Here is a 24,881-nt window from a genome sequence, read left to right on the forward strand (position 1 = left end):
GCCCCTGCGTAGGGTTTCCCTAGCCACTGACTGTGGACCTTCTGGGAGTTGAGGCTTAAGGTAGCAGAAGCTGCAGTTTCTAAAAACAGGACCATTTGTTGGAGTGGGATTTGGGCTGGGGAGATGGCGCATTTGGTAAAGTGCCTGTCACTCTAAGCGTGAGGGCCTGCAGCACCCACGTAAAAGCCAAGCTCAATGATGTGCACCTGTGGTCCCCTGGAAGATGGGAGGTCTTGATGCTTATTGGCCAGCCAGCCTAGCTTTCCACTGCCTGTGGAGTCATACAGCTTTAAAAAGGTTTCTCTCCCTCCCCTTCCCCTTTCCCTCCTTCTCCCCCCCTCTTCCCCTCCTCCTTCTCCCCTCCCTCTCTGCCCAGGCTTCAGGCTTCAAACATGTGTGCCTCTGGACAAGATTGTGTGTCTGTCTGTCTGTCTGTCTTGGTCTCAGCTTGAAATGAAGGCACCTTAGCTTAATTAGCATTATATGTGAGAACTGTAAGTTTGTGTGTTTTGAATCTGACATGTCCCCTACAAGACCATGTGTTAGGACCCTTAGTCTCCGGCTGGTGGCAATCTTTGGGGAGATTGTGGAGCCTTTAGGAGGCAGTGCCTTTCTAGAGAAAGAGTTGCGGTGGGGGGTGGGGGGAGAGGGAGTCTTGAGAATTAATTATCTTTACCCTGTGTACCTGCCTGTGTGCAGGCACACCTGCATGAACCCACAAGTACACACACACACACACACACACACACACACACACACGACATTTAGATACATGGAGTTACAGCTTTGAGGAGTCTTTTTATGAAGTTACTGACATTTTAAAACTCTAAGTATAGAGTTAGTATGTTTTAAAAAGACCTTTGCTTATTTTTTTTACACGTGTGTACCACAGTCCCTATGTGGAAGTCAGAGAACAAGCAACCTGTGGGAATTGGCTCTCCTCCCTCCATCTGGGTCCTGGGGACTGCACTCAGTGGTGCCTTCACTCACCGAACCATTTGCTGCTCTAAGGTAGTATTTCGAAAAATCTTTCCAGTGCAAACATATTGGCATGCACTTTTCAAAGTGTCTCTTGACTGGTTTCAACGAGTGAAACCTGGCTAGGTAAACAAGCTGTGACTAGATTGTTCTGGGAGGGATTACAAAACTGAGAGATCACAGGCACGGTGGGGCAACCCTGGGCAGGATCACCCTGGACTAGCTAGCTCTTTGGGAATTGGCTCTCTAGAACTGACAGTTGCTTGAATGGAGTGTGAAAGAATTTGGCCCCATCTCCTCTGAAACCTTCCCAAACTGATATTTAAACATCAACTCATCATCTCCTTAATTACCCTGCATGTTCCCAGTTCAGAGGCTTTGCCAGGAATGAATGGGTAAAACAATGTCCATTATATGTTTTTGGTCAAGTGTCTGTCTTCATGAGTAGAACCAGAAGTGACTTATCATGGATGGGAACAGACTTCTGAGCATGTACAAGTACCAAGGGTATGTTTAATGCAGACTACATTTTTTTTCTTAGTTCTTTTTGAAGTTTCATTTTACATTGGGCGTTTGAGCTACAATTAAGTAGCCATGGTATAAGACTTTATTGGTACTGTTACTTTTAAATGCTGTGATAATTTCAAGACAGACGTATCTTATGGTCACAAAGAGTCTCCTCACTTAAACTGACAGAGATAGTTACATTTGGATGAGATGGGGGAAGGAGGAATTCAAGCAGGTAACGACTTGTTTGGTTTTGATTTTGGGTCCCTCTAGCAGTCACGGGAAAGATGAGATGTGGATTGAAGTGAGATGTGAGAGGGGGGCAGTCCACAACACAGAGCAGGTAGATTCGCTCATGGTGAGATGTGGGAATCCTAGTGATTGCTAGGCAGACATGGGCGTCCATGTGTTCTCATCTGTGTGTGTGTGTGTGTGTGTGTGTGTGTGTGTATGCACATGCACACACACAGGCAGTTTAAAAAAATGGCAACCCAAAGAGAGAAATAGATCAGGAAGAAGTAGTGTCTTTTTGAAGATTTATTTATATGAGTACACTGTAGCTGTCTTCAGACACACCAGAAGAAGGCATCAGATCCCATTACAGATGGTTGTGAGCCACCATGTGGTTGTTGGGAATTGAACTCAGGACCTCTGGAAGAGCAGTCAGTGCTCTTAACCACTGAGCCATCTCTCCAGGCCCTGGAAGAAAAGTGCCTTAAGGAGGCTGGAGCTGCTGATGGGTTGACACAGAAAACTCTAGGGGGTCACAAAACTGCCAGGATGAGTCATGGAACTGGTGGGTCTGAGTGTTGATAAGGTTCCAGTCAGAGAGGAAAACCACACAGATATCCAGAGGATGGACTTCGTCAGGAGAAGCAGGTGACAGTGAAATGACCTCACATGCGGACACAGCACACTGGAGATCCTCTTGGAAGGTTAGCTGCTCATCTTCCCTCCTTAGTGCATCTTGGGCCTATTCCTTGGCCACCTTTACCCACATCCCCTAGTCCTGTCAGCCCTCACCCACGGTGACTCCGCCTGTCTACAGCTCCTGGAGTAAACGGCCGTGCTGTTTGTCTCATTTCAGAAAACCCACAGGGTGCTCAAGTACCAGAAATAGATGATCAGGCTGGGGTCCATACAAAGTAGGTCTGAGGGGATGGTGCTCTTGGTCAGAAAAGTGTTCTTTCGTTCAAGCATGAAGACCTGTAATGTATGTAAAAGCGCTGGGCACGGTGGCATGTACTTCCACATGAGGCCGCAGAGTTAGGAAATCTCTTGGGTTTACTGGCCAGCTAGACTGGCCTAATTCATGAGCTCCAGACCAACAAGGGACCCAGTCTCAAAGAATGTGAACGGTGTGTGTTTGGGTGTCCTCCTGCCTCTACACGAATGTATGTACATGCACAACACCCCTTCCCATAAATGCATACGAATTTTAAACACGAGGCACCGCATTTAGCATGGGTCTTTAATCTTGTAGTGCCAATTACTGCAGTGATAAAAATCTTTCCTTATTCATTAGAAAAACAGAATCATACAGGAGATGGAAATGTAGGACAGATTCAAAAGGATAGCGCCGAGGTGTACAGATAGCATCCCATGGAAGCAGGGCTGCCCGAAGCTTTGCCTCCCCGGCTGAAATGTCTTGTGTAAGTTCTCAGGGGGGGATGCTGCAGAGGACAGTGGTCACTGGACGGTCACACAAAATGGAAGATCCTCTTTTCACCTCCTGGGAAACTCCATCATTTCATGTCCAGTTGCATCACTGGCCACTCTAGGCTCTTCAGTAAACATGATCACCCAGTGATTCCCCTGCCAGACAGAACTCCCAGAGCCATACCCCTCCATAGCCACAGGAAGGGAGGAAGGAAGCAGGCCCTGCCCCACTGAGGTCCTCCAAGTCTAGGTCTTGGGAACCCGAGGGTGCTCCGTCCACTGAGGCTGAGACTTCAGCAGCCCTAGCACTTGGCCCAGCCTCGTGGCTTTGATTCTCTCTAAACACAGCAAAAGCAAGACTCACCTTTCCTTGTGCATTTATAACCAAGTGCCCAGGAGTCCCAGGGTGGGGTCTGAGTCCCAGGCAAGCAATGGGAGAAGCAAATGTTTCTCAGTGTGCCTTGTGAGGTGCACGCCTCTGTCTTTGGTTTTGTAGCACCAGAGTAGAGTGTGGTCCGGCATTGCTAGGGCCATGGCATTGTGGTTTGGGTGTGTACACGTGACAACATAAAGCAGCTGTTTGCTGCAAGCTCAGAGAGGTGGAGGAAGATGATTTGAGATGTGCATAAAGCCGGCTCTGAGCAAGCGACACAGAAAATAATATCATGACTTCAAATGGGAGGAAACTTATAAAGCAGGGAAAGCAGGGTTGATTTAAAAACAAAACAAAACAAGACGGGGGCAGGGGGGGGGTGAGAAGTCTTTGCTCAAAACCAAATGAGATCTAACAAAGGAGAAGCCAGAAGAGAAAAATCTGTTCTGCTTCTGTTATTAATCCTGTCTTTTAGAAGAACGCCTTTTTGTAATGCAGATGGTTGGAAGACAGGTGAGGCCAAGACTGCCGCATTGTGGCATCCTTGGGTGCTGAACTGGGAGAGGAAGAGACCTAAGAGACACAACAGTACCCCCAGTCCAGGAGGAGGAGGCAAGTCCATCGGTGCTGATAGATTAGTACCAGGTCACTGTGCTGGGCACATCCTGGAGACAGGAGCCTCCATCTCAGCCATGTCACTGTTATAGTGCCTTTGTCTGCCCAGTCACAGAGAAAACATACCCTTTCTCTTTCTGTCATAGTGGCGCCCCCACCCCCACCCCCTTGGAAGACTCCTAACCAAGCCAGACTGATTTAGAGTGTATCCTGCCAGCAGGGGGCAGCACTATATAAAATTACTGAAGAGTCAGTGCTACAGAAGTAGGTGGCTGCTTTGTAAAGGGTTTGTTTTGTTTTAGAGGCGCAGGTTGGCCGTCCTAGCATAGCTTGCAAGTCCCAACTAGTTAAAAACTTCACTGCGCTAACCATGCCGTGTTTTTTGTCCGCCCCTCTGGTGTGGGTCACCAGGAGTATGTAACTTGTCCTTGTGCATATATGGCTGTCCCTTTCACTTGACTCTCCACTACTGCGCCCAAATAAAATGTATACTATATATGCCCTCATCACAGACCTTTACCGATGGAAATTTCGCTGAAAGAAAAATGCTTTTGAAAACGTAGCTAAGCAGATTTCAACATTTTAATAGGAAAACAACCATGTCCAGGGCAGAAAGCTCTTAAGGGTTAAAATGATGATGGAGAGGAGAAACGGCTCATTTGTTAAGATCTCATAATAATCTTACAGAGGAAAAGTTCTGTCCCCAACACCTGGTAAGTTACCCAGCGTCTGGTAACTCCAGCTCCAGGGGGATCAAACACCTCTACTTATGGGCACACATCACGCAAGATCGTGTAACTAAAAATGATCAAATATTTAAAAACCGACGACTAAGCTTTCAGTAACTAATCAGTTGGTCACACCTGATCGGTTCCCTGGTCTCACCTTTGTAAAGTCCCAGGGCTCTGTAGAACTCACTGGCTGTACGCCACCTTCCAGTAAGCTGGTTTGTAACATAGCCGAGAATAATCCTTGGCTTTCTTTGTGCAACACAGATCCAAGTCATCTTACGTTTGCAGTCAGAGCCAACCCGAAGAAATCTTTCAGTGCATTTCTCTGCTGATTCCGTGCTCCTATTAATTAAAGATTCTCACAAGGTAAATGCTGGGGTGACTGTCATGGACCCCTCACACATGGCTTGCATGACATTTTGTTTTCTTCTTGAAGCAGGGGCTCATATATCGAAGGCTGGCCTCAAACTTCACTTTGTAGCTAACTGTGACTCTGAATTTCTGATCCTTTCCCTCCATCCCCAAGTGCTGGTAGACATGTACCATCACATTGGTTTATACAGTGCTAGGGATCAAACTCAGGCCCTTCCACATGCTAGGCAAGGTCTCTACCAACTGAGCTATATTCCGAAGCTTGACATTGTTTCTTAGACATTTACTTGTGTGTGTGTAAGTGTGTAAGTGTATGCCTTGTATTATGAGTGCCCTTGGAGGCCTGCAGAGGGTGTCAGACCCCCAGGAGCTAATGTTACAAGCAGTTGGGACCCACCCCCACATGGGTCCTTAAAACTTAGCTTAATAACAGCAAGTGTTCTCAAGTACTGAGCCATCCCCCTCAGCGCTGCTTGGCAGTTTCGATCCAATGCTAGAAAGGCAAGCTCAGTAAACACATGCACAGCGCTGCTCTGGAGATGCAGCTGCCCCAGGCCAGTCATGAACAGAATTCACTCTGGAAGTTTGTGGTGTACGGAACTCAAGTTACGGGGTACAGTGGAATGCTAGGGCTAGCATTTCCCAAGGCTCCGTCATCCCCCTGCCTCTGAGCCTCACCTCCCCAGTTCCTTCCTATAAAGTGACTTCCAAAGCCCCTCAGTTGCTCCCGCTCTAAGAAGTGAGAGCTAAACCAGATCGGGTGGCCCGGCACTGGGAAGGCAGAGGCGGGCAATCAGAAATTCTGGGTCACCCCGTTACTGAGTCAGTATGAAAGCACCTTGGGCTAGGAGACCCCGTGAAAAACAGCCAGATCATACCATGGACAGCTTAATGAGAAAGCAGGCGTCCAATCACATCTGTGAAATGTTTAGAGCCCCTTCCCCTAAACCCCCACAAGTTATGCCTGAGCCTAGATCATTGATGCTCACATCTGACTTTTCTGAGACGCTATTTATAAAAATGTCTGCTTTTAGGGGCTGAAGAGATGGGCACTTGCAGCTGAGTTTCCAGCGCCCACACAGAGACCCACAAACAAATGTCTGCAACTTCAGTTCTAGGGTATCCAACACCCTCTTCTGACCTCTGCAGGCACCATGCCTTGTAGGGAAAACATTCATACGAATAAATCTACAAAAACATTGAAACGTCTGCATTTGATCGTCAGCTGCCACTTTAAACATACCTGGCAATGAGGTGGACATTGGTGATTAACAGTGAACCAGAAGTGATGGGCAAGTCTCACTGTAGACGTGGTTGATTGGCGCTCACACTGGGTGTGTATGTATATAGATCTGTGTACACGTGCGTGTGGAAGCCAGAGAACAACTCTGATGTCGCTCCCCAGGATACTGTTCACCTTGTCTTTTTGAGACAGGATCTCTCACCAGCTTGTAGCTCACCACAATGGCTAGGCTGGCTGGCGGATGAGCCCCAGGGATCCACTTGTCTTCCTCGCACTGGAATTAAAAGTGTTAACCACCAGCAGCTCTATTTTTTCTTTGTGAGTTCTCATTTAAAAAAAATAAAAAACTCATTAATAACAGAGGTTCAGGTGTTGGTGGTAGAGTCCCAGACCTGGCATGCTCTCTCTCTCTCTCTCTCTCTCTCTCTCTCTCTCTCTGTGTGTGTGTGTGTGTGTGTGTGTGTCTGTGTGTGTCTGTGTGTGTCTGTGTGTGTGTGTGTGTATGTGTGTGTGTGTGTGTGTGTGTGTGTTTAGGTCAAAGGCCGACCCTTAGGTATCTTCCTCAGTTACTCTTCACCTTTCTTTTTGAGATGGGGTCTCTCTGAACACAAAGCTTGCCAATTTGGCTATCCAGCTGGCCAGGGAGTTCCTGGATCTCCTCCCCAGTACTGGGGTCACAGTACATGCTGCCATGTCTGGCTTTGATGTGGGTGCTGCTGATCAGGTCCTTATCCTGAAAAGCCACTTTACTCATTGGCCCGTGTCCTCAGCCTTCCCAGAGGGCATTTAAAAAGGTGGTGTATGTGTGTGTGTGTGTGTGTGCTCTTGTTGTACATGTATACTAATGTGCACGTACATGTGTGTGCATATAGACTCCCAAAATTGATGTTGAAAGTTTCCATCAATCACTTTGTACATCGTTCATTGAGAAAGAGTCTCTCAATTGAACCCCGAGTTCATCCATGTGCCCGTCTAGCTAGCCAGCTTGGTATCGGGATCGCTGTCTCTGCCTTCTGAGTGCTGGAGTTACAGGTGGGCTGCCATATTACCCCTCACTTATGTGGGTTCTGGGGACCTCATGCTTTATATGGTGAGCACTGTAACCACTGAGCTATCTCCCTAGTCCCCCAAAAGGCCACATTGAGCACTTTTCTTTGTCAGTGCCATTCCCAAGACACTAACCCGCTCCCCTCTCCTACAAACCATACATTTTGTATTTCTTTTAAAAAAAATGCTAAATTCAATGACAGTATGGACAGCCTATAGATTACAAAAGTATGTGATAAAAAAAAAGAAAGAAAAAAGAGCCCGTGTATCTGGGCACAGTATCCAGTATCCTCTTGACCTCCTAAACCCTTTACAACAGAAACACACTGTTGTGCACAGTGAACAGGCCAGGGTGACTGCTCCGTGCCGTCTTCTGCTGGGCCCGGAATGCAGAGATTCTGTATGGGCTGATGTGGGCATGTCCAGGGACATCGACAGTTTGGGATCCTGCTGCAGTCTTCGGCGTTGGTATTCGAGGAGAGCGTCGTTTTCTTTCCATGTTGGCGTGACTCTGTCCCAGCCAGTCCCCAATCCCAGGTTCACATATTAAATTAAGACAAATGTGCAAAAGGAGACAAATGCCAGACACTGGAACAACCTGTCCTTCCGCAAGCCACCAGCTTCTGGAATAGCCACCGCCCACATTATCTTCTCATCCGAAAACCCTCAAGAGCAGGTACATACGGGTCCCTGCGACCCACACTGGTCCAAAGCGGTTAGGCCAATGCCAGAGGAGGGGACGCTAGAAGCGCATGGAACTGTCCGAGTGTCCCCGGTGGGGCCACTCCTCATCCACCCACCTGCGCAGGATCTTCTCCACGTCAGCCCTGTGGTAAAGTCGGCAGAGCTCCATCAGTTGGCCCACAGTCCTCTGGCTGTTTCGGAACAAGAACTCCAGCGTGGGGCTCTGGGGCCTCTGCTCCAGGAAGCACAGTTCATCATAGGGCATGCCCCATTTGCTGGCAAAATTCCTCCAGTTCTTCACGGTCGGGTGACACGGATCCAGCTTTATCCTGATCACATCTAGCAAGTCCTGATCGTTGAGCAAGTCGCTGATGGTGGGGGCCCGGGGAGAGCAGGAAGAGCAGGGGCAGCCTTCCTTACATGGCTGGATCAGGCTGACACCTGTAGGGTGACAGAGGCCACAGGTTACCCAGGGGCCTCATGCACCGCAGACACATGAGCAATACTCCCTTTACTTTCCCACCATATTGGTGACATCATCTCATGTGACACACACACATACACGGTTCCTTCCGTGGAATCGTGCAGAACTGTTGTTTCTCATTGCTCACACGATATTCTTCTTCTCTGTATATGTAAGTGTACACTTATGTGTGGGGAGGCCAGAGAACAACCTTGGGTGTCAATCTGTGGGTGCCATCCTCCCCACTACCTCTCTTTGAAAGCGGGGTCTCTCACTGGCCTAGAGTTGACAGGAAACCTCAGGGATCTATCCAAATCTGGATCCCACTGCTTAGGTTGCTGATCTCCACTGCCTCTGTGGTACCCAGCTTTTCCTTTTAGCTAGGCACACAGCAAGAACTCAATCCACTGAGCCTGTTTTTGATTATTATTTATTTGTTTAAGACAGTATCTCTCACTGGCCTGGAACTTACCAAGTAGGGTAGCAAGCCCCAGGGATCTCTTCCTCCTTAGAATCGGGTTCACAGACAGGAACATGACTACATGGCTGTCAGGAATAGAGCGCAGATCCATTCTGCAAGGCAAGTACTCTGCTAACTGAGCCATCTCTAGACCATACAGAGTTAGTCTTTACAGCAGTGGCTCTCAACCTCCCTAGTGCTGCGACCCTTTAATATGGTTCCTCATGCTGTGGTGACCACACTCATACAATTACTTTTGTTGCTACTTTATAACTGTAATTTTGCTACAGTTATGAATTGTAATGTAAACATCTGATATGTGACCCCTGCCAAAGATCATTGGACCCCATGGGGGGGCGGTTATCACAACCCACAGGTCGAGAACGTCTGCTTTACAGGAAAAGAAGGGTTGTTGAGCTGGGAGCCGTAGCAAGAGTTGGCAGTCCCGTCTTATCCCTTCACCCCCACGGTTTGCTCTAACATGCAGCTGTGGAGCCATTGGCCAGACTGAGGGATCCAGGACCAGCTAACACTTGTGCATAGATCTACCTCCTGCACCTGACAGCCTTTTAAAAGTCTCGTTTATTGTTGTTATTCTTGTGTGTGTGTGTGTGTGTGTGTGTACCGGTGCGTGTGTGAAGGTAAGAGAATAAACTGCAGGAGTGAGATTTCTCGTTCACCCGTGGGAGCACCTTTCCCTACTAAGCCATTTCGCTGGCCTCCTCGACAGCTTTGACACGAAACCTAGCATGCGATGATGTCACCGTGACCGCCCAACCCCTCAGAAGTTCTCGAAGAGAAGGGGAACACGGGTCTGCCTACCCTGTGCACATACTTGGGAACACGTCAGGGACAGAAAGCGTCCATGCAGAATTTACTGCCTCCTTGTCGTTCCTCTGCTCTATTCTTCAATGCTCACACAGGCTCTGTCTGAAGTGCAGAGAGCTGTAGCCTGGGCCTCACCCCCAAACTTGGTTCCCACCCCAGGAGGGTAGACTCTCTGCTCCAGTTCTCTCAGCCTTGTTTATTAGCAGAAGGTAAACGCACGACTGGAAGGTGAGGTTAGAGGGGGAAGAGGTGTGTCACCCACTAAAGCCCTTGGTGGTGGACACAGCTACTGAGCGGCAGCGGTTACGCAACACTGTCTCCGGAGTCTGAATTTGGGGTTAAAGACCACAGGCCTGGCAAGTTGTGGGGACTTGGCCTTTACTATAAGATGACACATTCCTACACGTGATGTCACTGAGTGGTGACTGTAGGAGTAAGGGAATCTGAACAGAGGCAGGCTGGGGCAATGTCTCAGGTGGTAAGGCTTTACCAGTGGTAGACTAAGTACCAGGTCAGTGAGGGCTACATGGCATTACTTGTCTTAAAAATAAATGACACAGGGGCCTACGGTATACAGCAGGCATTTGGCACAGTGGCTAGAGCATTTGCTGAATAAGTATGAAGACTGAGGTTCAGACCCTCACACCCCCGGCAAATGCTCTGTGATAGCCCAACTGTAACTCCAGCCTCAGAAGGTGGAGACAGGATCAATCCACGGAGCAAGCTGGCTGGAAAGGTTAGGGTTTGACTGAAAGACCTGCCTCTGTGAATCAGGTGGAAAAGCAATACTGGAACCCATATTCGTTGCTTACCGAGAAGATTTCAAACTGCCTATTAAAATCACAAGCTATGCCAGGCGTGGTAGGGGCTGGTGAGTTGGCTCAGCCGTTGGGAGTATTCACAAACACCCGGAACTCTAACTCCGGGGGAACCTCATGCCCTCTTCTGTCTCCTTGGACACAAGAAAAGAAACGAAGGATGCATTTGCCACATAGGTAGATACCCGAGGACTCTGCATCTCTAGGGAAAGAGGTGCGAGCACAGGAGTCACTTCTCCTGCCGCACTCACAAGTGGCGGGAGAATTCACATCGAGGGAAGGGGAAGGCAGCTGCCACCCACAGGAAGCACACGACTGGAAAACCATCCAGACTTGGTCTCCGAATACTAAATTGTGGGGCCAATTCTAGATCTAGAAAAAGAGGAGATGGCTGAGAAACAGCCACACCTCTATAAAAACTCACTTACATGCCGTAATAGCTCTTGTCCACTTCTAAGCGAGGGGATGGGGATGTGGTTCAGTGGGTGGAGTGCTCACACAGCACCCCTGAAAGCCTGGATGTAACTCCTAGCACTGCATAAAACTGGTGTGCACCCATCAACCCCAGCACTCAGGGGGTGGAGACAGGAGGAACAGACATTCAGGGACATGCTCAGCTCAAGTCTGGCTTGGACCATGTGTGACCCAGAAAACAAAGAGGAGAAAGACTTGTTAAGGAGAAGGCTCTCAGTGGTGAGGCAGATCACCTTCTGCAACGGTGTGTAGTTTGGACGATTAGGGAGTGTGCTAAGCCCCACCTCACTCCGAGAACACAGGTAATGACGTTGACATTGATCTCAAAGGTACCGTCAAGGGTTAAAGACACCCACTAAAGCCTCCACGTACAGCCAGCACACAGTGGGACAGCCCAGCCGTGGGTGTTCGATAATGGCACTTGAGAAGCAATTGTCCCTCAGCTTCCCTAGGGATGGAACCCGCTGATCTCCAACCCCTGAGGAAAGTCCCCCTCACATCTGGGCTAGTCACCAAGGTCCTATTTGAATCAGCATGGAATGGCGGCAGGGCATGAGAGCTCTTCACAGTTCCCTCAGGGATTTCAGATGCTCACCTGAGATGGAAGCTGTCTCAGGAGATAGGAACAGCTACAGATCAATGGCTGACAACACAAGATGTCTGCACGGTTCTGATGGTGGCCCAAATACTAAACTTACTGATCTACCCTTCACAGACAGAGGGGGCGGGGTCAGGAGACAGAGCACTGTCCTAATACAAGATGAAGGCCTAGGGTTCCTTACCCAGTACTGAACTAGGGTGGGTAGGTGAGGCTCAGAGGAAGACACACCTTGCTGTGTTTGGTCACACCAAGTTAGGATGAAAAGTTACTCTGTTCTGTGTGGAGGTTTGGAAACAGTTCTGATAGGCTGTCCTCTCCCACCATCCCTTGCCCTCCTTTGTGTAACTTGTGCCTTTCAGAAGGGATTATACGGAAGTGGTAGGGAACTCAACACCAAAACACATTCAATAAGTGAACCTCTCAGGCAGTCAAAAAGATTAGGATCTGTTTATGAAAAAGATGGGGTTCCAAATGTGTGTATCGATGATACCAGGTTCCACAAGGTGTTTGGGACCTCTACTCTACCCAGAAAACATAACAAGGATGGTCACTGAGCAAGCTCTAGGCCTCAGTTATGTAAACATGTGCTATTGTTTAAAAAAAAAAAAAAAGAGTACTGTTGAGGTGGAGAGATAGCTCATTCTGTAAAGCACTTGGCTGCGCAGACACAAGCATTCAAGGTTTGTCCCCAGAGCCTACATAAAAGAGTCAGATGTGGTAACACACACCTGGGGAAGGCAAAGAGAGGAGACCTGTCCAGCTATCTCAGCCTTATCAGTGAGAATTGCCTAAAAAAATGAAGGTATACATACTCTCTCTCTCTCTCTCTCTCTCTCTCTCTCTCTCTCTCTCTCTCTCTCTCTCTCTCTCTCTCTCTCTCTCTCTCATCAACATGGATGAAAGCTACTGATTGTCAAATACCTATAAAGCTGCACACATAACACATTACTGATAGAAACAGTCGCTGAATGACTTTAATATATCTGCCCAGCTGCCGCGATGCAAGGCCAACCCTTTACCTGAAAGGGGATCCCCAGTGCTGTCTGGAAAGTCATTTTCTTCTCCCTAAAAAAAAAAAAAAACCAAAAAGCAACCTTCATCAAAATCACGGCCACGAGTGAACGGCAGTATCAACTTTCTTCATTGGCAGGTTTTCCCACCAACTGTGAGGGGCTTCCTGACCCTCAGGGATGAATCTTCAATGGTGGTGAGGTTGGAGACTCGACCTAGAACGTGACACATGCCCGGAACACAGGTGCGTCAGGAGTCACAGGACAAAGGCGAAACAGACCAGAGTCCTAGTCAAATGTCAGAGAGCATGCAACACATTTTATCTTATCCTTGTAACAAACTTTTGTTTGTTTGTTTCTATATTGCATTGGATTAGACTTGCCAGTCTAGGTTGAACTTCTCTCTCTCTCTCTCTATCTCTATCTCTTTCTATCTCTCTCTCCCTTTCTCCCTCCCTCCCTCCTCTCTCCCCTCCCCCTCTCCCCTCCTTCTCCCTCCCTCTGGCTCCATACTCGCACCCCAGCCACACCCAGCTTCTGTGTAGGTGCTAGGGATCTGAACTCAGGTTCCAGTGCTTGTGTGGCAGGCACTTGACCCAAGGATTCATCTCCCCAGCGCCCACTTCAGGCCACAGTGCTCGGCCTTGCCTATAGGCTTCTTCTTTTTAATTCATTTTTATCATGTGTATATTCTGCGTACATATATGTTTGTGCACAACATGCACGCCTGGCGCCTGCAGAGGCCAGAAGAGGGCAGCAAATCCCATGGAAATGGGGTGACAGATGGGTTAAAAGTCACCATGTGGGCGTTGGAGACTCAATCCCAGCTCTCTGCAGGTTTGGCCAGGGTTCTGTGTTGCTGAGTCAGCTCTCCAGCCTCCCTATGCATTTCTTTTCAATTGTATTGCAAAGCGGCTAAAAAACCAAAAAGTCGGAGCAAGCCCCGGATGAGCGGACAGCATTCTGCCCGTCTGGGGTTCTGTTTCCATTACCAGAGACAAGCTATCTTAGGACGGCAGTGGCCGTGATCTCCTTGGAGGGACGAGCGTGTGTTCTCCACAAAACAGAGGGAGGGCTGATCACAGCACACTTTGCCTTTGGGAACTGCATCTTTCTCTAGTCACAATCCTATCACCCAGTGTTGCCCCTTCATCTGTCACCGGAGTAAATCTGAGGTTAGGGCTTTGTCAGACCAGGCAGATACCACCTACAATGACATCCCATGTGCATGAAGGTTCTGTTGGAGTCACACAGCTCTACATGGCTTTTAATTACTAGGTGTCTGAATCTTGTGTCTTAAGAAGTGATAGTTTGGCCAGGCACGGTTGCACAGACCTGTAATAACAGCACTCAGGAGGCAGAAGCAGGAAGACTACAGGTTCAAGGCCGAGGTGAGCTTTACATACATTTTAGGAACAAGAACAAAAAGCACTAACTCCCCAGTGTCACTGTATTTGGTACATTTTGAGTAGTTGCTATTTTCTCTTAATCCTCTAAGATGCCTTTTTCTTTGCCCCAGACTCACCAATCCTAGCTCTCTACAGAATATATACATCTATCAATCCTGAGACTTCCTACCCACGATAAGGACATTTCTATTCTTACCAGCCAGGGCTTTCCCTGGGGACTGAGCCAACTCTTGCTCTGGTTTTCTGCTTCCTTGTCTATCCCTGCCTCTCCAGGACTTCAGTAAGCCAGCCTGCTTGGGAGCCATTGGATTTCTGCAGTGCCCATTTCTGAGATGTATATGTGTGCACACATGCGTGTGTATGTGTGTGTGTGTGTGTGTGTGTGTGTGTGTGTGGTGTGGAATAATTATAAGAAGCCCCCAAAGGGGCCCAAATGTCTCTGCACAGCCTCACACAGTCACAAGGTAGAACCCTGAGTGCCCCATCCCCCACAAGGCCACACTAACCACCTTGCGGAGGCCTGCCCTTTCCTATCTGCAGAGCTCTCACAGGCCTGGGCAGGCCCGCTCACTCTTACATCAACACAGTCAGTTCTGTTCCCTGACTCGGAAGTGTGGGCCACAGGGACAGAACAGAACCTCCAAGTCATAGAGAGAGGCAGGAATGTCAAAGGTTTATAGACTTCATGATATAAAGGACTCTGCTAAAACAGCGTTCCCCAGACGTCAGAGCTGTGTTGTCTCACTCGTTCTATTTGATTTCTCATCATCTAAAGGTTAACAGACCAATAGGAGTGGGTCAGATCCCTGCCCCCAGGATGTTGGCAGGGAGCGTGATTTAGAATTACTGTGAAGTGGATGAAAACAGCAGAGCACAGAAGAGGACTATGTAGTGGCCAAGTCCTACCACTGTGAGGACAGCCTGGGCTCATAGTGAGTTCCAGGCCAGCCCAGGCTACCTAGCAAGACCCTGCCTCAAAGTGGAAAATGAAACAAAAAATAAGCCAGGATTCTTTGTTCCCACTTTCGTGTGAACATTCCAAGAGTGAAATGAGAAAAAGACTTGTTTTGTGCTTTATGCATTTTGATCCTGTTGAAACAACGCTCCTGCCATTATTCCACGTTTTGTTTATGTGCTGTTAAACACACTGGGCTGTTAATGTGCAGAAGCTGCATGCAGAGACTTATATCCACAGGTCCACAGGCCTGAGCCCCAAGCTGATTATGAGCACTCAGGGTAGGGATGGAGCTCAGAGAGGGAGTGCTTGCCTAGTAAGTGTGGGCCCTAGATTTGAGCCCCAGCACTACACACACACACACACAAATCAAACAAAACCCCAAACTGGGTGTGGTGGTTCACAGTTGGGACCCCTGCACTTGGGAAGCTGGAACAGGAAGAGTTGCTGATTGTAGAGAACTTACGTTGAAACACAGATTGCACGTGGTGGTGCACACCTCTCTAATCCCAGCACTTTGGAGGTGAAGGCAAAAGGACCAGGAGTTCAAAGCCAGCCTGGGATACATGAGACCCTGTCTCCGAAAAACACAAACCGAACACCAAAACCACAAATAATGATACCACAAGCAAACTGTAAATAAGATAAACTAAATCAGAGATCATTTCCCGGACACAAAGATGGTCGAGAGTGGCCCTACTAAGGGTCTGCAAAATGGACACTTGCACAGTAGGCATTTTCTCAGAGCCTACAGGAGCTGACAAGGACACAAAAGAGCAGGAAATCCTGAGTTGTAGACAGAGCTGAGGAGCAAGATAGCAAGGAGACAGGATTGGCTCATGCCCTCATAGGAACTGGACCTTAACTGTAGACATTAGGGCTCACTACAGGCCCTCACTGGAAGCAGGGCAGGCCAAGAGCAGTGTTAAATTAGTAGGAACGAAATAACTGACTGGTTGCAGGTACAGGACCCATGGAAGGCAGGGGCTGAGTCTTGGATACAGACTCTCTCCATCTGGTAGGGGAGAAGGGAGCAGAAGTCCTAGAGATGGAGAAGTCACTAGGAGATGAGCGAAGGAGCCGAGGAGAGGGCAGAGCGGGCTCTGAAGAGGTTATGGACAAGGAAAGAGGGCAGGCTCGTGTACAATAGCCCTCAGAGGCTGAGAGGAGCGGGAAAGACTGGTTCCGGGGGAGACAGTGGAAAGTGAAAGAAGTAGGTATGCTGAGCAGATTCTGGGAGGAATGTGTGCGGTGGGGAGCCAGCTAGGAGGCCCCAGACTCCTGCATCTCCCAAATACCCAGGTGAGAGGGAAGCAGAGACAGGGTCAGAAAGAAGGGAGGTGACCCTCCCAAGCTGCCGGAAAAACCACCAGATCTGAGGTTCAGGTGAGGGCAAGATCTGGTGAGAGGCCTTACAGCAATGGCCATGAAAACCTCTCTGAGTGGGCGGTACAGCCATACTTATCAGGCCTCTGCTGACACATCACTTCCGCCTGGGGGCTTTTTCCAAATGCCCCATGTGGGTTCTGTGACCTGGGTCCTCCCACTGCATCCTGTAGCATCATCCACAGTGGCCAGGCTTTGGGATTGGAATCTGTCATCTCTAGTAGACTTCATGCTGCATGGCAAGGAAACTGTGCAGTGTGTGTGTGTGTGTGTGTGTGTGTGTGTGTGTGTGTGTGTGTGGTGTGGGGGAGAGGTGTCACTGGGGTCTGGAACATCTGTGGATAAAGGGAAAGATGTGGGGAAGGAACTGTGGACACAGAATGGTGTCCATGTTTTCCAGCCCATTCCACAAGTTGTTTTTCAACATTGGGCTCCTTACTTCTCCATCCCTGCCTGCCCTGTGGCCTCAAACATATAGGCTCACCTTGGGTTTAGCCTCTGTTCCTATCCTCTTGGTCACTGCTAAGCACCCGAGTGCTGTTTGCTCTTGAGAGAGGGCGTTCTGCTTGCTGCTGTTGTCTTGAGAAAGAGTCCCACGGGGCAGCCCACAATGACCTCAAATATGAGGTCCTCTTGTCTCAGCTTCTTGATGCCAAGATTACACTCGAACCACTACCATAGAAAGCCCGTCTTGGGAGCGTAACAGCCATCACCCACCTTTGTGAGTGACAGTGACTGTGACTACTTCTAAGTGATCCTCAAGACTTATTGATCCTTTCCAGAGAGGGAGGCTGTAGAAGGCTCACCTAAGATTCACTCTATCCTACACACCCTCGACGGCTATATGTAATTCTGCTCCAGGACATGTTAGATCATAGGGAGTGTGGAAGCTTAACTGAGGGGGACTCGGTCTAGGTAGCTATGAGGATGTTGTCATTCATGTTGGGGTGAGACTTTTCAGTGATCAGAAACTCTGGGGTCCCCCACACTTTTGCAAGCAACCAACCGCTCATCCACGCTCTCATGGGGAAGTCCAACCACCTCTTGGATAGAATCATGGCTTTGGTGCCCTGTCTGAGATTAGCAGATGTTTGTTTATGTCTCCCCAGGACAAGTTCACACAACAGCCTTCATTCCTGGTTGTGTGCTGATTTTGTTTGATAACTGTGGGCCCCTGGCCAATCCCTGGCATCTCCTAAACTCCAATCTATCTTACTCTAAACTGCTAAACATTTGTGTTATCTGATCTAGCTGTTCTCCACCCCACCCTCACCCCTCACCCCCCACCCCACTTATCCTAGGGTCCTCCTCTCTCAGGGTTAATGTTGTCACTTTAACAGAATCTAGATCACCCTTGAGGCAAACCTCTGGGCACGCCTATAAGGGTTTGTTGTTATTGTTGTTGTTTTGATTGCATTATTTACATTACTCATGGTAAATGTGGGCAGAACTCTCCACCTGTGGTCCAGATAGAAGTTAAGGGATTCATTTTTGCTTTTTGCCTGCTGGCTTCATGCCTTATTAGCAAGTTCATCTACTGTGTTGTTGCTGCAACTGGGCCTGCTGCCTCTGTTGCCATCTTCCCTGAGGTCAGTGAATGAGCTTCTTTCAACATGAAGCCTCCAGGAACCCTTCCAGTGCTGGATTGGGACTTCTGAGGCCTCCAGCCATCGAAGAACTACCCAGACCATATCCTGTAAGCCAGTCAACTATATCCCTCTTTGTTGTCTCCTCCGTCTGCCAGCTATGTCCTCTGGAGAACCCTACCAAATGCACCCGCTGACTCTCCTGAGCTTTATCAGGTCCTGATGCAGGTCTCCACTCTGTCCCCTTACTTAATAACGTACAGGCTGAGCCAGTGGAGTCTTCCCATCCTAAAGAGTCTCTCTCTGCATTGGCTTAAGCCATCATCTTCACTCTGTGTCTAGAAAGATGGTACCACCATCTCTAATACCTTCTCTTGCTCCGTGAGTTATGGATTTGGTGCACGTCTCTGTTACAGCTCCGTCTACTCATTTTCATGTCTCTAGTCTAGTCTGAGCCCAAAGACTGTGTTCAAAACAGGTTTAGCTTGAGGTTGAGGATGTAACTCAGTTGGTAGAATGCTTGCCTCAACCCAGGGTTTGATCTCCAAGTGCTGCATAAAATGGGCGTTAGTAACACATGTCTGTAATCCTAGCCCGGAGGAAGTGGAAAAGGGGGGTCAGAAGTTTGAGGCTTCTTACTCACATAGTGAGTTCCAGGCAAGACAGAGTCTGTCTCAAAAAAAAAAAAAAAAAAAAAAGGTAGCTGACTAAGAGAGGGATGTAGGGAGGAGGTGGATGTAAGAGGTCCTCAGCAGCATAGAAAGGTCAAGAGCAGATGCCACCCAATAAACCATGAAAGAGGAAAGAAGAGAAGCCAAGAAAGGAGCCCAGCTGGGTTCAGACAGCTAGAAAGACAAAAATGACTATTCAGTAAATGGCTTAAGTAAATGTATTTACAAATTAAATACTCTAAGCCAAGTTTCATCCATATGCTGATGGACGTTCAGTTTTACCAATGCCCTACCCCTCCCCCACTGTGTACTTTTGCTTCCTTTGTCAAGGCATAGCTTTGCTGGTTTGCTTCCAGGCCCTGTTCTATTCCATTGGTCCGTCTGTTCTCAGGCTAGCTCCAGGCTGACAATGTCACTGGCTCTACAGTGTCAGGTATTGTGAAGTCTCCTGTTGTATTCTTGCACTTTGGGATTGCTGAGGGTATCTGTAGTCTTTGTGTGCTCCATGTTACTTCTTGAATTGTTCTTTTTTCTAGGTCTGTGAAATGTGACATCGTACGTTTGATAGGTATGCATTAAATCTGTAGGTTAATTTTGGTAATAAAGACATTTTCACAATATTAATTCTGCCAGCCTATGAGCATGGAATATCTTCCTACCATCTAGTATCTTGATTTCTTCTTCTTTTTTTTTTTTCAGTATCAAGAAATTTTCAGCATACTACTCTTTTTATTTAGCTAGGTGGGTGTTCCTACGTACACTTTTTAAATGTACGTTTGGTGTTTGGCCTATGTGTATGTCTGTATAAGGGTGTTGGATCCCTTGGAACTGAAATTACAGGCAGGTGTGAGCTGTCATGTAGATGTTGGGAATTGAACTCGGGTTCTCTGGACGAGCAGCTAATGCTCTTAACCACTGAGCCATGTCTCCACCCCTGCTAGGTACTTTTTTTTAAAAAAGCTGCCTGGAATGGAATATATTCTCCTAATTTCTTTCTCCATTGTATATTGTTGGCATATATGAAAGAAATATTGCTTTTGTATTTTATATGGATTTTGTATCTTGCCACTTTACTGTGTTTATCAGCTGTAGGCGCTTTCTAGTAGACTTTCTAGGGTCATTCAAGTAATGCCATGCCATCTATAAGTAGGGATACTTTGACTTCTCTGTCTCACAGTTTTTTATTCTTTTTATGCCTTTCTCTTGCATAACTGCTAAGATTTCAAGCACCAAATTAAATAAGAGGGGGATGAGTGGCTGTCTTGGTCCTGATTTTAAAAGAAAAGCTTTCAGTTTGCCTCCATTTAACCATTTAATATGACGTTGGCTGTACATATAAACACCAACAGAGCCCTGTATTAAAAGCCCAGAGAGAACAAAGACAACATGAAAGTGGGTAGGGACTTAAGCAAGGCTGGGGGTAGGGATCTCATCACTGAGGTTGAAAATCTACAGAAGAAGAAAAAATTGAAAGGAACGCCACGGTCATTGCTCAGATGAGAAGGAATCTGCGGGTTGGTGCACACTTAGCTCTTTCTTCTCTGCATGCTTTCTATGTGATGACATAGGCCTGCCACAGCTAGAGTTGAAGCATGGGTCAAAATCCTTAGCTGTTGCTGGAACCGGGAGGCCAGGATGCTGAGTGTAATTCCAAACTCATGCTACAGATGCAGAGATGAAAGATCATGGCTTTCCCCTTTGTGTGTGGAGTCGAGTTGGCTTTTGTTCAGAAGTATCACAGAACACCTCACAGGTGATTACAGTCGGTGCGTGCAAACACAGGTAGACCACAGGACATGGATATTAAAGAGGGGTGTCAATGTCTCTTTAGATCTATTTCATTCACAAACCCCAGTCTTGTAATACGAGAGATGTTGGTAACAGAAGCCAGTCGGCCATGGAGTGAAGTGTGTAACATCACACACTGGGTGCTCTGTGATTTTTCTGAGCTGCAGGATAGTGTGTGAGGCCAAGAAAGACCACTTTATTCACATGTTAGTATGTAAAAAAGTTTACATTTGGATGACTATTCCAATGCATTTTAAACATTTTATTTATTATTTAAAATATTTCTTATATTAAAATGTTATTATTCTTTAAAAATATTTTTTTGGATTTATTTTAATCTTCATTCATATGCATGTGTATGTGTGCACACTTGGGTGCAGTGTTCTTTGAGGCCCCAGATCCCCCAGACGTTGAGTTTTAGGCAGTTGTGAGATACCTGAAATGGGCACTAGGACTTGAACGTGGATCCTGTGCAAGAGTAATACACACTTTAACTACTGAGCCATCTCTCCAGCTCTATTTTTGTTGTGTGTGTATGTGTGTCTATGTTCACATGTGAGTATGTGTAGGTATCCCAGGAGGCCAGAAGAGGGTATTGGATCCTTGGAGCTGGAGTTTCAGTGGCTATGACCTGCCCAACATGGGTGCTGGGAACCAAAACTGGGTCTTCTGCAAGAGCATCAAATGCTCTAAACTACTGAGCCATCTTTCCTGGGGTCCTAGAGATAGAACTATGGTTTGCAGACCTGGCAGTTGGCAACCTTATTACTTCCTGAACCAACTCACAGCCTTGAATTTCTTCTAAAGGCAGTCATTGATCAGTCACTCTGTCTGTCTGTCTGCCTACCTGTTCTGTTTGTCTGTCTGTCTACCTGCCTGTCTGCCTATCTGAAGTAGGATTTTGTGTATCTTGGGATTGACTTAAACTTCTGATTTTCTGTCTCAGTATGGGGGTTACAGGCATGAGCCCCCATGCCTGGCTTTCTCTCCTCTTTTTAATAGTTTACCACAGTGTCGATGTGACTTACTCAGCCAGTCCCAACCAGGAGACACGAAGACATCTGTAACTCCTTAGTTCCCAGTGTACTGTGTGTCTTACACTCTGCCTTCTCTGAGGTCCTGCACTTGAAGCAAGCTTGCTCACTCAGTTAACAACAGGTACAGCTGGATAATTTTCTATAAAATTATGTCTCTGCTCTCCACGGTATGAGTATATTAGGATAGTTTTATTAGACACCTAGACCAACTGAAACCCAACCCAAATGTTTTGTGACAGTCAACAGAGCTCTGAAGTGACAAGAAGAGTTGACATCAATTAGAAAACCAGCCAACTTCATTATTAATTAGAGAAAACTTTTAGATTATCATAGGAAAACACTAAGTTCTAGACATAGTTGAATTATCCATGCCTTTCCACAAATATACATGTATATATATATATATATATATGTATGCACACATATATGCATATGTATGCCGTATACATGTATTTGTATATACATAATACATGGGTATGTGTACATGTGTAAATACAATACACTTATATATGTGTGTGTGCATGCATGTTTGTATGTGTGTCTACAAAAAGTTGAACCTAGGGCCTAATACATGCTAGGTAAGTGGTCTACCATTGAGAAATATCCTGAATCTTATTTTTGTCGTTTTTAAAAAATTTGAGGGAGGGTCTCCCCAAGTTGTCTAGGCTAGCTTTGAACTCATTCTGTAGCCCAGGCCAACCTCTAACCTTTGATTCTTCTGTACTAGCCTCCCAAGTAGTTAGGGTTACAGGCCCTAACAAGGCCTGGCTTAACCACAAATATTTGATCTTGACTTGATCCAAAAATTAGAAATAAGTCAAAGCCTTTGGCATAAATAAGCCATACCAAGTCAGAATGCTACAGTTTTCTTCTAGATGTTTATTTCTAGGAGGTTTTATCATAGAAAAAAGCACCCCCTACTCTGAAACAGTGACTGGCATTGGGGACTGTGGGGTTATTGTGGCACCAAGAGAAACTGAGGTTGGCATTCCATTATTCTCAGGCATCAAAAATACGGACAGTGAGCCTCAGAATTGACAAGGGGGTCCCACAAACTTATCAAAAAGCTTGACCAGGACATTCATCTGGATCAGCGTCAGGCCCTGGAGGGCTCTAGGGCTGGGAATGACAAGAACATCTTTCTACAGCTACGATCAAGTCCAGAAGGGCAAACAAGGGAGGTGCAGGGAGCGCCAAAAGCAATGGAGAGAGGCAACACCAGGGCAGAATGAAAACTGCAGAGCTGCAGGGTTTGTTCCCAGGAAAGCCATCGCAAGGGCAGGCTCTGGGATGCACAGCTGTAGTCTAGAAAGAGTATGCTGATGTTCTCTAAGGAATTTAGACACCAGCGGGAGACAGAATCAGATGGTCATTGGATTAGGGTTAGATTATCTTTGCTTATCAAAAGATGGAAAGAGAAATACCATTATTCACTTTTTGTTGTTTTGTTTTTTAAAAAACGTAGATTATTTTATTGCTTTTTATATCTATGAGTGTCTGTGAATGTATGCCACATGTGCATGCTCACAGAAGTCATAAGAGCCCCTGTAATTGGAGTTGCAGATGGTTATGAGGCACACACAGTGTGGGTGCTGAGAATCAAATCAAGACCTCTGTCAGAGCAGACAGTGCTCCTAACCACTGAGCCATCTATTCGGCCTCTATTTTTCTTTCTTGCTTTTCTTTCCTTGGTTTTTAAGCACAAGTTCTCATGTAGCTTAGGTTAACCTTGAACTAGCTATGAATCTGAGGATGGATGACCTTGGACTAATCCTCCTCCCTTTACCTCCCAAGTGCTAAGATTCCAGGTGTGAGCCATTATACCAGGCTTGAGTATTTTTAGATATTCAATTAATTTTTTAAGGTTTAAAAAAATTATATCTGTCTATCTGCCTGCCTGTCTGTCTGTGTCTATGTGTCCATGTGTATACAAATGTCATACATAACATGGGAGTGGATGTCAGAGGACAGTGTCTGTATTCTCTTGTACCATGTGGGTCCTGGGGATTGAACTCTAGTCACCAGAGTTGGCAGCAAATGCTTTACCTACTGAGACATCCTGCCATCCAGGTTAAGTATTTTTAACACCAAGCATCTGTTCAAAGGTAGCATCTGTAATCTGACACGAGATGCTCTTCAACTATGATCAGCAGAGGTAGAGGGCCAGCACGGCCATGTAGTGCCAAGCAGGCGGTTTCCAACCCCTTAAAATTCTTTGTCTCTTCCAAGATGCCCAGACAGCTGTGTCTCAAGAGGCCTTTTTGGCCCATATTAAGGAAAAGCATGGATGATTTGGACAGTCAGGTGACAGAATGCCTCTGGAAATACCATGCATATGGTCTAAGGAAGAACTGCAGTCTTACCTTGTGGCGCTGGTTCCTCGTTCTATAAACTCTGAGCTAGGGATAAAGTAAGGAATTACCAAATAAACCAGAGCTGTCTGATTTTTCCCTCAGAGGGGGGAGAAATAGCTCAAGGACCCACCAATCTATGAAACGAATCTTGTTGGAGCTTGAAAGGATTGTTGCATGTCCAGAATTGCAGGCAGGGGCCTGCCAGGCTGACTAATGGCAGATAGCATCTGCAGCCTGGCTGGTCCCTGCCATGCCCTGTTATTACTGTGCACTTAATGACTTTGGATCTGCATATCTCCTAGTGAACCCATGGCTCTGCCAAGACAATGAGGCTGCTGGCTAGAGTTCTACCCAGTGCCTCACGATCCAGTGCAAAGAAAGGAACAGCCCTCTCTCTAAGGGTCTGAGTCAGAAAGTTTGCCTCCTGACTCACATGTTTAAACACTTGGTTCCTAGTCACTGGGAGCCAAGTTTGAGGGGATCAGGGATCCTCTGGGATATAAGGCCTAGCTTGGAGGACTTAGGTTACTAGGGCAGGCCTTTGTACACTATCACCCACCTCGGCTGCTAGCTCTCTGCTTTCTGATCTACCATGATGTGAGGAGCTGCCACCATGCTCTCCCACCGCCAGGAAAAGTCGTCAGGGACTGTATCTCCGGAACTGTGAGACAAAACAAATTCTTCCTCTCTTAAGATGTTTCTGTTAGGTTTTTGGTCACAACATGAAAAGAAAGCAATACGCCTTATATTTACCAGGTGAGCCCCAGTAGCACCCACATGGGATGTTCTTTCAGCCCAGTGCCCTTCAGAGAAGGAGGAAAGGCCTACTGTC

The 24,881-nt window shown here is 47.1% G+C and overlaps 1 protein-coding gene across 1 annotated transcript in view; it reads right to left on the reverse strand.

The window, feature by feature from the left end:
- Positions 1-7,669: 7,669 nt before the first annotated feature.
- Positions 7,670-24,881, reverse strand: part of EDARADD (EDAR associated via death domain) — a gene marked incomplete at its 5' end in the record, with an annotated part of 39,652 nt that continues 22,440 nt past the window's right edge. Inside the window, 2 exons of the mRNA XM_080918561.1 lie at positions 7,670-8,650; positions 12,873-12,918. Coding sequence (XP_080774687.1) covers positions 8,268-8,650; positions 12,873-12,918 — 429 coding nt within the window. The 3' untranslated portion in view covers positions 7,670-8,267. The remainder of the gene's footprint in view (positions 8,651-12,872; positions 12,919-24,881) is intronic.

The sequence above is a fragment of the Micromys minutus genome (genome assembly GCF_963924665.1).
Source record: "Micromys minutus genome assembly, chromosome: 6".
Taxonomy (NCBI): domain Eukaryota; kingdom Metazoa; phylum Chordata; class Mammalia; order Rodentia; family Muridae; genus Micromys; species Micromys minutus.